The following is a 13,824-nucleotide window of genomic DNA, read 5'->3' as shown; positions in this document are numbered from 1 at the left end:
ACCTCCAGAGATCATCGAGTCCAACCCCCCTGCCAAAGCAGGTTCTCTCATCAGAAGTAGATGTCTTATGCAGTTCCCTCTCTTGGGAAGGGAGTAGGGCACAAGTCCTGGCTCACAAGGGAGGAGAGTGGTGATGGAAAGGATGGTGGTGGCCCTGAATTAATTAGCTGAGCCAAATTGGAGAGGTGTGGGCTGCTTGGTGTCTTACACTTGGCAGAGCTACAGTGAATAGAGGTGGCTGCTAATGGTGGGATATCAATCTCAGACACAAATTTGCAGTGCTGAGATCTTTGCCCCTGCAGTAGTGCAGCCCTGGACTGACCACAGGTGGGGAGCGAGAGCCTGCAATTAGCACACACAGTGCTGCCAATCTTCTGGTTGTTCCAGGGCGGTAATTTGGATGTAATGAAGATCTATAGTAATCAGATAATTACTATCGATTGCTCTTTAGACTTCTTGACGAGGTAATTAGGGAGCACTGGAACTGACTCATTGGAATAACCTTAATCTAAAAGGTTTCCTGATTCTTCTTCTGTAATAGCTGATAAGAAAACATTTTTGCTTTGGGATCTCTCAGGAGCTGGGCTCACTGGGAGTGTGGGCTTTTCTTTTGTGCTAACTAGATGCTGAACTTGATCAAGATTGGCTGGTTTAACCCTTAGCAAATAGGAGACTTTTAGTTAGCCTGGGCTAGCAGCCCAATTTCATGTGCCCATGTGCTCCTGGTGTGTGTTCACTGTGTATGTGATTGGCTTTGGCTGCATGAGACTGCTTGTTTGGCCTGCTCTTGTAATTAAATATGACTGCTTTTGGCTGTATTTGTTTCTAATGAAGCTCATGCAGCCTTTGTACTGACTTCTTCCATGTGAATTACAATTTGAATGTTTCTCTGTAGTCAGTGGTCCACTGTGATCTCATTTGTTAGAGGCATATCTTTATTTTTAGCTGCAGAAAATGACCACACTCTTGATTTACTAGCTTTTAATTACTCAGTATTTCAGTAGCCCTGAATCTAGGTATTTGTGCATACAAAATCAGTCATAGTCTTACTTACATTTTAATTCCGTCCCACTCAATGGTTAGTCTCATTAAGCACTTGTACCCGACTCTGTCATGGATCAGTTTGCCAGGAAGTTGTCAGCTGCAGGACAGCCACATCCACATGTCCCATACCAGCAGTACCTACACAAATAAGAGTTTTCTGACACAAAATAGTAAAGGTACATTAGATGTCCAGTTTGCTGAGCTGTGGAAAGGGTGAATATATTTCAGTACTTAAACAGTATGTAACATCTTTCATTCAGTATAGTTGCATGTAGTTAGTATTGCTGCTCCTAGGATGAATCAGGTAATGGTGCATCTCCCATGTGAATTAGGGAGTCTTGTATCCCTCCTGGTTCTACAGTGTGATGGGGGCAAGAGGAGTATCTGTAGATCCACTAGCCTTATTCATAGGGAAACGTAACTTCATGCAGCACCTGTGTGCATGTTCTAAAGTAGTTACAGCATCTAAATCAGTCAGTCTGGAAGAACCAGCAGACCAGTGCTGATGTCTTGGTGCTTGTCCTGATGCGGCCTGACTTCTTTCCTCTTCTGTTCTCTGTACTGCAGGAGGTCCTCCAGCTTGAGCGGCAAATGGGTGGGCAGCTGTTGGAGGAACCCAAAACTTTGCATTTTAAGGGAAGTACCCACAATCTCCGCTTATCCATTCATGACATTGCCCACTCACTCTGGAAGAGCAAACTGCTGGCTAAATACCAGGTGAGCATCACAAAACATTGGATTCTACTTAAAGAAATACAGTGACACACTGTTTGAAGAAAACCAGTTGCCAAGCTGTAGAACTGTGGACACTTTTTTTTCCCTGGACTATCTGCAGTAGCAGTTGCATGGAGCTCAGTTTCCAGTCATATAGCATCAGTGCCCTGGTTCCTCAAAGTGTTCCACTCCGTAGGGCCATGTTGATGTTGAGCCAGTCCTCAACTGAAAGGAGACTGTGGAAAATAACTGATATTTATACTCTTCCTTTTTTTTTTTCTTTCCTGCTGCAGGAGATTTCTTTTTACCACATCTGGAGTGGGTGCCAGAGGAACCTGCACTGCACCTTCACGCTGGAACGATTCAGCCTCAATACCCTGGAGCTCGTCTGCAAACTCTGTGTACGGCAAGTCGAAGGAGAAGGGCAGATCTTCCAGCTAAACTGCTCAGTATCAGAGGTAAGAGGCATTGGTGTGGGAACACAGAAGGACTGAAGAGTTATAGCCTTTCCCATCACTGTCTCTTTTGTGCTTCTTATTTTCCTCCTGATTGTTGAGATCATCAGAAGAGAGAGATTAAGTTATTGCTTTATATCTCTTTTTGCATTTTCCCTTAGTTTTTCTCTCTCTACTCTGTCATCTAGAATGGAGTACCCCGCTTCAAGGAGGGAGGAGGGCAGTAATGGTGTCCTTGTTTATTCATTTTTCTCCATGGAGGAGCTCTTTGCCTAACACAGCCTAACACATATGATGAAGCACCACATGGTTCTGGCTCCTGGATAGAGAATACCAGATGGTCTAGTTGCAACAGACTTGTACCCCCAGACTTTGCTACTGCTGCAAATAACAGTTATTATTTTTGACAGTTTTTCTTTTGCTGACTGACATTTTCCTGTAGAAAAATGATCATAAGTTTTGGGGCATCTTTGCCATAGCTGAAAAATTTTAGCTGACGGTGAGTGACACACTCAGATGTGAAGCAATGTTGACATCAGTGTTTGTGTTGGTGGCTTTTGTGCCTGCTAGATCTCAGGTGTTGTCTTCATTTTGTGGTTCACTTTCATCCCTTAGATGCTGCTAGGCCAGCAGAGAGGAACAGAGTAGAACTGCATTATAAGCTTCATATGTCAGAAAAGCAGAGTAAATGAGCTGTTACCCTGCTCAAGGGCTGCTCCTTTCTCTTTACAAAGCTCTACTAGACAAAATGCATTTAGGAAATTAATCCACCTCCCACGGCAAATCTCGAACACATTCTCATCTTTTATTGCATTTATTTATTATTTACTCTTCTAATCTATTTTCAGTTTCATCTCCAAATCTCTTTGGAGTTGCCAGGTGAGGCAGCAGAGGAGGCATTTTTTTACTGCATAGTTCTGTGGCACCCAGACATCAGTGGCTGCTGGTTTGGGGAAAGGCGGGGAGGTTACAGATAAAAGTTGTTGGTACAGTAAGGCCATGATGGTGTGCATCATTACCCATGACATTTGCTTGGTTATTGGGTGTAAAGCTCCATTTTCAGCTGGGGACTATACAGCATTAAAGACAGATGGTGAAACAAGTATCATAAACAATTACTGTAATAAGTGCTGCATTGAGGTAATCTCCAATTTAACCTAACAGAGAAGAGAAAGAACTGAGAGTAACTTTAATGAAATGCAAATACAGACTATAATCATCTTCAGCTGCTTCTGTGTAATAGGGCCTGGTAATAGATTCAGGGGGAATGGGATAATATTCATGTCTTGTGCAGTGATCCCATCCATCAGGAATGAATAGAAGGAGTGAATAATACTACAGTTATCAAGGCTGCCCACTGCAAAATTGCTCCTTGTTGTTGACACTGAGTGACGTCTCCAACCCAAATGAAGGCTAGAAAGAGTTTGGGATGCTAAGGGCTGGAATAAAGTGCTGGATCCTTCAGCAGCAGTGAGCCTGGATGTGACAGCAGTAGCATATGAGTCCTTCTGCAGCCCATACTGCTGGATGAGAAGGAGGACAAAGACAACAGCTTGTGGCCTAGAGCAGTGGGCTTGGCGCAACCAGTTTGCAATGCAGGACATTGCCTGATTTTTAAGATGGTTTTATGAGGCTTTCTCAGCAGTCAGTTTGACATGAAACAACTGGACAGTTCAAGGAGGAGCAAATAAATTGACATTTAAGGATGAATATTTTGCTTCTCTCCAGCAGAGGTAGGGACAAAATTGCTCTCCTCACTTCTGTCAGCAGCACCTCAGGCTGGTCACACTGCAAATGAGAGCAATTGAAAATTCAAACAGGAGATGTGGAATGAGAACAAATCACTCCTCCTCTTTTTCTGGGCTTCTGCCCCAAATAATTAACCATCTCTCACTGACTTCTGAGAGATTATTATTTCACCCAAACTAGGAGAGCTAAGTACTGCCCTGGCAGTAGTGATTTGCTCTGAAGTGTGACAAAGTGCTTGATATTTATTTAAAGAGAGTGATTAATTAAGCTGGGCACAATGTAGTCTGGCCATAGTAATCTTCATCCTCAAAAATAAGACAACGAAGAGTCTGATGTCTACCTAGAGCTGGCTCTTTTCCAGCTAACATAAATGCTTGATTGACAGAGGGCAGCTGCTCTTCTAATGTATGCAAGTAAAAGTACTGACTCTTAGAGGATACACTTCTGTGATCGCTTGTGCATTCAGCAACAAAACTACTGTATTTTATTTTGTCTTTTGCCTTCTTTTCAACATCAGGAACCCACTGGCATTGATTATCCCATCATGGACTCAGCAGGCAGCATCACAACGATAGTTGGGCCCAATGCTTTCAGCATCCCACTCCCAATAAGGCAGAAGCTCTGCAGCAGCCTGGATGCACCCCAGACCCGGGGCCATGACTGGAGAATGTTGGCCCACAAGCTGAAACTGGACAGGTGAGAAGGGTAATGCAAACGTGTTGGGAATGCAAAACTTCCTTGGAGGTAGGTGCAAAGGAGCTTGCTGAGATGAGTGACAGAAGGTGTACCTTCAGACTGCTCAGATTAATCACATAGTAGATGAGCACCTTGACTGGTGATGGGAATGGTCTAAAGGTATGAATTCATGCAGCTCAAAGAAACAAATTTCATTTTGTCTTTGCAGGTACCTAAATTATTTTGCTACAAAATCAAGTCCCACCGGGGTTATCCTGGATCTCTGGGAAGCCCAGAATTTCCCTGATGGCAACCTGAGCATGCTGGCAGCAGTGCTGGAAGAAATGGGACGACACGAAACCGTCGTTTCTTTAGCAGCAGAAGGAAATTACTGATGCAGCCTTGGCATGAACAGGAAGGACAGACACAGGGAGCGGTAATGCCCCGTTATTGCAAGTGTTTGAAATGAAAACCCAGACCAATGAGTTACACAAGAGACATTTCAGAGAAGAAAGCAAGCAAACAAACAGAAAAATATACAGCCCTGACCTTCACATGTGCTCTCCTTGTACATTATCACAGGATCTAAAAGAAATCATGCAAAGTTGTACCTTGAAAATATAAATCAACCTAATGTTCCTCTTGGCTTGGCTGTACACTGCTTGGTACAGGATTTTACAGTTTCCTAGGAAACGCTTTTTATTGCTATCCAGATATATGGATAAACTTTCTTAACAATCCCAGTTTCTATGGATGTTGTTTACATCAAATTCTGGACAGGGATAAGGAGACTGTCCATGGCTCTTTATATTTTTTGTTCAAAGCCATTCTAGACAAGGCTGTGGACAGTTGGTTGTGGCTATTTCAGATTATTGTTTTCTGGTGAATTCAGATTTTGGCTACAATTCTGAATATTGATTGTCTCACAATGATCCTCCTGTCATTATTCTGTTTCCTAGACCTACCTAGTAAAAAAAAAAAAAAAAAAAAAAAAAAATCAGTGTTTAAGAGGCATGTATCTGGAAAGCAGGTACTCTGGGTGCTAAGCAGGAACACATATACCATTCCCATCTTTCCCGGAAGGGAGCCCCCACTGAGCCTTGGTGGAAAATGGCTGTAAGACAGTGGAACTATAGGGTAGGAGTCAATTTCCAATTCAGAGTGGTTAGGGGGAAAAAAACAAACAAACAAACAAAAGCCTGAAAAGAGAATTTGCTATGATAATTATTTACTTATTAGTATCTAGTGCAAGGATTATAATAATTATTATTATTATCATTATTACTTTATTTGTAGTTTTGCCAGCAACAGGATAAGTTGTTCCCATTTTTATTGAACTTACTGTCCCCTTCCTGAAAGTCTTCTAAGAAGCTTTCCTCTATATGCTGTCTGTCCTTCCCTTCTCCAGTCATCCCTCCAGAGTCCTCTGCTAGCAGAGAAGGGGTGGTCATTTCATGTTAGCCTTGCTGTGCATAATGCTTGATGCAAAAAGGGTATAAAAAAAACTGGTAATGCTTCACTGAAGACAGTGATCTGAACCTAGTGGGGATGTTTGGCATCTGCTTGGTCTGCTAGTACTCCAAGAAGTAATCTGGTTCCTAGGTGCCTGCAATAGCTTGGCCAACCCCCTTACAGTCTCCCAGGCCAAATACACAGAGCCCACTGGTTCAGAAGAACAAGTGCAAGCATGTGGAGGCACTGATGCTGCCTACCTGATTTGTGTGCCAACTGCATGAGGCTCACTCAGCACATCTCTTACTCTCCTCCTGAGCCAGAAGCCATGACAAGGGTCGAGTGGTGAAATGGTCAACCCATGCCTTGCAGCTTTTTGCCTGGGCAGTGTGTTGCAGGTCCCTGCTAGCCTGTTGGATGCATTTGGTCCTCTGCTACACCCCTCTTGGCTGCTGCAAGCTGGTGGAATGGGAACTTGGCAAGAGGACCTTACTATTATTTTTATCAGTTGTCACTGCAAACCTATTTCATTTTCTGCTCTGTAAAAGACTGACCTTTCAATACACCACAGCACACAAGATTGCAATGGTTTAATTTACAGTCCTGTTTGTCTGCAAGGAATTCTTTCATTTCTATCCCATCAGCTCCAGGTTTAAACCAGGCCCTGGTTATTGCTATTGTGCGCCAACAGCCACCTCCATCCATGCATATATTCCCACTTAGTGTTCTTCCTCAGACTTGAGTTCTTTTTGTTTAGTTTTGTTTTGTTTTGTTTTTGTGTGCTTTACCCAAGGCTTTCAAAAGTGTGCCTTTAAAGGTAACTTTGAAAATGTCATTGGTAAAAATTAAAGGAAAATTTCATGTGAGCTTTCTCCCATTTAACCTTTCCATGGGCTTGGGACATGTTTTTTTTTTTAATTTCTCAGCTCTCTGACACCAGTGATACTTTCTTTACACACTGAGCAGTGATCACAAAGCACTCATTTTCTCAGTCGTTAGCCAGCAGTATGCAAATCAGACTTCCAGTCAAATCCAGGGACTTGAGGACATAAATTTTAACTTTCATCATGAGTTCAAAGTTACACATTTTGCCTGTGTAAATCTGTGTTCTTACCAGAACAGGGAGATGCTGAGGGCATCTTTTTCACAACCAACCATCTTGTTTCTTACGCTGTGCATTGCAGTGCTAATGGGAATCTTGCTTTCGACCTCACGAGGCTTTGACCAGGGCTTACAGCTCTGCCTTTTCCTACATTTTTTTATCCACCTTAAAGCTGTAGGTCTTAGCTTTCCTCCCTCCTGTTCCATCTTCAGATGTAAGTAGCTGTATCTAATGTGCGCTTCTTCACCCTTCCCATGCATTCTTCCTGTGGAACTCCTTTCCCAGGACAGGTGCATGACCTGGACTTTCTTTCAGTTCCTTCCTCTTTTACCTGTCTTTGTTTGCTCACATCTAGGCTCACTTGTACTCCCAGCTATGAGCTCTTGATAGGTGTGAAATGCATGCACCCTTGTCACTGGGCCTTGTGAGGAAGCGCCTCAGAGTTAACTGGTTCACTTCAAGACTTCTTTCTGTGTGAGCTATTTGACCTACTCTTTCAATATCCACTTCAAGAAAAATAGATGAGTAATATTCTTAAAAGATTCTGAATTTTGGGCATTATCCTAATGCTGTTTTGCTGTAAAGAGGATTTACTGAGAGGTAGGAGGATCCACAATGAATGGTAGTGAAGAATATCACTGCCTGACAGGGCAATGGCATCACCATCACCAGGAGATGGAGCTGGTCTTCTTCCATCCAGACTGGTAAAAACTTGCTGCGGTCACAAACGGGACAGTTTCTCTGTCCAGTTCTCCATCTGCCTTTGCAGGGAATCTGTGAGCTGCCTTTTGTTTGTTTCATGGATCCACACCTCATCGCCACCACTGCTCACATGAGCTCCCACTCCAACTAAAGCTATTTTCTTTCTTTCTCTTTTTTTTTAATTTCTCCCAGTCTCGTAGGCAGAGCCTGGTGACGCTGTGCAGCAGGGGAGTAGACCCCGTGGCATCCCCCCACAGGAGGAGGGTGGGCAGCAAGTCCAGCTGGCTGACAACGATGTCATGTTGTGTGGGAGGCCGTGCGGTGTGGGCACACTGCCATCTCGTGGGGCAGAGCCCTGAGAGGAAGGCCACACTGCTCCGTTAACTGGAGAAACACTGTCTGGGAAAAGGCTGTCCCATCATTTGGGCTGAGTTTGGCAGATCGAGCAAATGCTTAGAGATCACTGTAACATCGCTGCTACATTTGCTCAGGGACATGATCTAGCAGAGGGTTGTTAGGGTTAGAGTACTTTAGTTAGGTTGTGGTTGGACTCAATGATCTTTAAGGTCTTTTCCAACATCAGCAATTCTATGATTCTAACATTTTATGTCAGGTGAGCGCATTTGTTTTTGGAAACGGCTGCAGGCTTCTTATCCTCCAGTTATTGCTACTTTTTAAAATGCTTATCCTTTCAGTTGTCTACCACATGCTGTATCAGTTTTGCTGCCCTTCATACCATCTCTTTGTTAAGTACATGCTGATTGCTAGTGATATTAATAATATATATATTATATAAATATATATATAATTCCTACTGATTTCAAGGAAAATCTTTGACTTCTGAGTTAGAAAGGCTGCTGGAGACAGTCCTTTTTACCCAATTTTCTTCAGTTCTTCTTGTGTTATGTTCTTGTAAAGGTGGCTGTTAGTGTACGGAGTAAAAGTTGTTTGGGGTTTCTTTTTTTTTGTTTTGTTTTTGTTTTTTCATTTTTAAATCTATTAATAGCTGATCTTTGCATCACGCTGAACAGTACAAGACTTGAAAGCTGTTGTACTGAATCCTGAAAGTTGTGAGACAAGTTTTGAGTCAAGATTTGCTTCTCTGGGATACTGAGGCTCTTTTTTCATTCATTGACAGAAATGCAGACACTCTTGAGACATGTTGGAGTCTGGGATGTACACAGAGCAAAACATGTCTGTTGCTTGGGTTTTTTTGCTATTTTTGTTGCTTATATGTAGAATAAATCTATTTACGTGTTGTAAGCCCATCACTGTGGACAGTCCTAATGTCTTGTATCGCTACCTGAAATTGTTTCTTTTGTGTTCTTCTTTTCTTCTTGTTTTGGGGGTGGGGTGGTATGGGGAAGGAGTAGGGGGACCTTTAGACTCTTGTGTGCTCTAGCCAAGTAGGTACTGCAGCCCAGAGATTAATTTTAAACAAGATGATACTGTTGAGTTTTTGCTCCTGTGCCAAGGGCACTTTGTAAACTATCTTCCCGAGTGTTCAGAAGTCTTTTCAGCTATTGCTTGGGCTCTTTGTCTGGCCCCAGAATTACTGTTTGCAGGGTGGCTCCCTTAGTCAGTACAAAGGTATGAGTGAATTGTGAATGAAAACCAAATCTTTGGCCCTTCTCCCACAAGGGCTCCAATGAGATATTGCCTATGGGATCACCACCACAATTCACTCCTAGCTTGTGTGTGAAATCTTGAGTTCATAAACTGAGCTACACTGCAGACTTTCAAATGCTGAAGGATGCATCTCTGACGTTCTTTGAGGTGGGATTTCCACAGTAATGCAAAGTGTGTGTATGTACATACATACATAGAGAAGTGAAAATAAAGGATATCTAGCGTGGGAAGCTTTTAGCTCAAGTTAGTCACAGGCATCCTCTTAAGACCAACTTTTGCTTGGGAAGCTGAAGGTCAAAATTCAGTGCTATATTATCACTGCAAGGTCAGATGATAGGCAGTACTGCAAGAGAAAACAGTTGTTTAAAAACTGACACAGAAGTAGAGTTGGTCTTGAATCAAAGCCACAGAAGTTAGCTCTCAAGTTTAGTAGGTCAAGCTCCTTGCTTGAAAGAGAATCATTCCATTTCTTTACCTACCTGTGCTTTATTTAAGCTTGGCCCATGTTCCCTGAATTTTGAAAATCCCTTTATATGAAAGTCCTTCAATAAGCTCTGACTGTATAAAAAAGCATAGATAACTCAGAGTTCCCACTAACCTCTATCACTGAATAGGTATCCCACATTTTCTGTGATGCTGGTTAAGTGTATTTAATAGTGCTTGAGTCTCCTTGACTGTAATCAAAGAAATAATAGCTGTGTGTACCACACCCTGGGTCTGGTCTTTTCTCCAAGAGCATCCTGTAGACGCGGCAGGCACATAGCTTCTAGATGGCCTGAAGAAGCGGAATGTCACCTATGATCTCTCAGGGACATCCTACAGCAGTGAGGTGCCCCTCACAGTCTTGCATGCTGGTCTCCAGCTGTCGGCTTGCAGCTGGTGGGACAATAGCCCATAGATGAGACAAGCTTGCACAGCCTCTTTGGTTGCTGCCAGCTGGCTCTTGCTACAGTTTGCCATAAATTTAAGAACTTAAACAAGAATAAAAGCAAAAATCAGCTTGGAAAGTAAACAAAATTACAAAGAATGAAAAGCAAAACAGTTTTCTCCCATTGATCGTACAGGCCTGCTTTGCATAAAAGCTCCCCGAAGAATGAGCCAATACTATATGTCAAAGGAGGGTGCATAACACAGTTAAGAAGTCATGGCATTACTATTTTGGCATATCTGTGTGGTCAACTTGTTTGATAACATATACTCTGTTTGTTAATATTGAAGAGAGAGAAAATGTAAAGGCTGTACCTTTATAATGTGCAAAGTACTTTACTTACTTTTGTACCTTCATGAAGTGTCCAAGGAGGGCCCATTTCTTCTGGGTCCGTGTGATCCAGGCCGAGGAGATGTACTATGTTTCTTCCTCCTGTTCACAATTCTCACCTTTGCAGCTCTGCCAGGGTTTGTGGGATTTGTTTTCTTTGCTGTTCAGACACGGAGAAGTATTTTGGTTTTGATTTCCCTATTGCTGTATCTTCTATGCAACTCCTTTTCTAAAGACTTACTACCGGAGAAGTGCTAGCCATTGCATTATTTGTATTGCTGTACAGTGGAGGTGTGGTTTACTAGTTCTAAGTGTGCCTCTTACCCCCCTCCCTTTTTTTCCTTTCCTCTGTTTGTAAATGCCTGCATTTATTCTGTCAGCCTGACATGTACAAAGTGTAAGAAAGAATTTTTAAACAGGTAATAAATTATATTTATAAGCAACTGGAAAAAAAAAAAAAATACACTACTACCTTGTGTTCAATTGTGTAGTTCCTGGTAGCTTGGAGGGAATAAGGGGCCTTTAATTTAGTTTAATTAAAACATCAACAAACTACTCAAAAGAAATTCTTCTGTGCGTAAAATCTCCTTATAATGCAGCTTTTCTTGCAATATGTTGTTCAGTACACCAGCTCTCACCTCAAGCCCATCTCCCCACAGATAACAGCCAGAGACCTGGGGAAGAATCACTTTGGATAATTCTTCTAGGGCAGCATTTCATTACCACCAGTCAAAGATGGCAAAAAGCAACAGGTAGGAAAACATATCATCAAGTTTATGGCTGAGTTGACCATTTGGGGCTGCCAGTCCATGGGGTGCTGGTGAGGAATGGTCCCCATGAAGCTGCCAGCTGCATGTTAGAGGTCATCTGGGACTGAGGAGCCTGCCCTGCTTGCCATGGTCTGTGCGAAAAAAAGCAGAACACAACCCAAAACAGCCCAAAAGCTGAGAAACTGGCAGCAAGCTTCTGTGGCAGTAAGCTGCTGGATCCTGGAGGCAGCTGGAAAAGGGCACAACTTTACAATAATTAGCCTGTCCTGTGCTTGGATTACAGCAAGCTTTTGATTTCCCTATTATATCTTGATTTTATTTTCCTCCTATTGCCATTCCTGATGGGAGCTACAATGGTGGCTGGGTGCCAGCTGCTCAGGCTGCCTTGCCCGTGTGGGACACCACTGGGATGTGCCATGGTGTAGCAACTGGACAGATCAATACAATGGGAAAGGTATTACAACAAACGTCTGATGACAGAAGAACCAGCATGATAGAAAAGTACTATAAAAGAAGGAAAGATGATTACTCACTCATATCAGAAGATTGCCGGGGAAAGCTTTACCAATGAGGAATCACCAACCAGAGATCCTTCCCCAGTGGCAGTCAGCCCTTAAATGAGGTCTAAGAGAGGTGCAGCCTGGCTCCATGCCTTCCAGTTACACAGGTGAATTGTCTTCACCTGTGCTCCCACAGCTGACTGGGTCCCTTCCCCAGATGCTCCATCAGTAGTTCAGGCCGTGACTCAGCAGTTCCCATACACATGGTTTGCAATGGAAGAGTATCACTATGAGGCCTCCAGTGGGCAGTGGCTCTTCTTCTTCTCTGGATTCTCTGTTAAAAATGGGATGCAGGCAACCTCTGCCCACCATCTCCTGTCTTTTTTGTTCCAACTTACGATTATCTATTCTGTTAGAGAGAGTTTATATATGACATATATTGGAGCTACGAGACAAATGGAGATCTCTATCTCAAGGGACACAAAGAATAATTTTTTTGTCTGCTAATTTTGAATACTTGGTGGTCCTGCAGCTAAAGAAAACCAAGCTGCAGGACTTATTTCTGTGAAAGAAAGACACCCAGATACCAGTCATTGCCGTGTCTGTTAGATTTCTCATTCAGTTTTCCCCTTGCATATCTGGCTTTTACAGAAGACAAGCTCCTTTCTGTTCATCCCGCTATTGCCATCTTGTCCAATCCATGTGCTGCTGAACATGAGATTCCTGTGTATGTTTGGCATGCCTGCAGGCTGGGGCTGCTGTAGCCCACAGTCTTTTCATTGTCCAAGCAGTATTCTCCTTTTCCTCAGGCACTTTTCCGTAAAATACCCCATCTCTAAGGATTATTCCTGAGACTCCTGAGAGCTCTGCTCCAGGTGTTTCTGCATTTATCGGTGGAACTTCAACGCTCCTTCCCTTGTAGCAAGAGGCACAAGGAAGCAGAGTTTCACTTTCAGCAGGAGGCAGTAGCATGACTGCCAAGCATGTATGGAAGCAGGAAAGTCCCAGCATCATCTGGACTGCAGAAGATACAAGTAACAAGGTCCAAGGCTAAACAATAGACAGGAAACTAGCACAGAGGGAAAAAAGACAGAATGGAGCCTGGTACTACCCCCAAAAAGCTGAATATGAAAAACATGGCAACCTCTAGGCAGAGCTGGTAGGGAAGTACAAACAGCAGTGATCACATCACGTGAACAGAGCCAGCTGTGCCACCACAGGACGAGGTACAGGCATGGAGGCATGGGCTGAGTGCAGCTCAACAGAAAAATGCTCTTTACAGACTGTCAGAAAATAACCAGCAAGGTAATTACATGCTCATACATACTGAGCTGAATGATGAATGCTGAAACGTGGTAGTGCAGAGTGAGAAGAGGGCTCAGGACATAAATATGCATAAAAATTTCAATCTGAATGTAGTTACATGCAGTCCGATGTCTCTAAGCACAAAGCTTTGCTGTGTTTCAGCTGATGCAGTACATGGAAGCTGCAACTTGTATTTTGTTTTGCTGAACCACTGGGCTGGGAAACCAAGCCTGTGCACAATTACATTCTGCACCTTCATTCTATTAAAAATAGTAGACATAATTAGTAAATACACTAGGGAAAAATGGATGGAAGGAGGGAGGAGACTCACATAAAATTATTCAAATGCCAAGTTTCTATGAATTTTCATAATCAGCCACAAAACGCAAGTGACTGCTCTATTAATGATAACACTTATAATTACTATTTCTCTCTTCACTAGGTTGTGAAAGGGGTGATGCTTTTTTTT

The 13,824-nt window shown here is 42.9% G+C and overlaps 1 protein-coding gene across 1 annotated transcript in view; it reads left to right on the top strand.

Moving 5' to 3' along the window:
• The window catches only part of UNC5C (unc-5 netrin receptor C), a 132,947-nt gene extending 122,342 nt beyond the window's left edge, over positions 1 to 10,605 (top strand). The window contains exons 14-17 of the mRNA XM_031553273.1: positions 1,612 to 1,761; positions 2,052 to 2,216; positions 4,480 to 4,658; positions 4,867 to 10,605. Coding sequence (XP_031409133.1) covers positions 1,612 to 1,761; positions 2,052 to 2,216; positions 4,480 to 4,658; positions 4,867 to 5,032 — 660 coding nt within the window. The 3' untranslated portion in view covers positions 5,033 to 10,605. The remainder of the gene's footprint in view (positions 1 to 1,611; positions 1,762 to 2,051; positions 2,217 to 4,479; positions 4,659 to 4,866) is intronic.
• Positions 10,606 to 13,824: the final 3,219 nt, after the last annotated feature.

Source organism: Meleagris gallopavo, chromosome 4, assembly GCF_000146605.3.
Source record: "Meleagris gallopavo isolate NT-WF06-2002-E0010 breed Aviagen turkey brand Nicholas breeding stock chromosome 4, Turkey_5.1, whole genome shotgun sequence".
Classification (NCBI taxonomy): Eukaryota; Metazoa; Chordata; class Aves; order Galliformes; family Phasianidae; genus Meleagris; species Meleagris gallopavo.
This window is presented reverse-complemented; position numbering and strand designations above follow the sequence as displayed.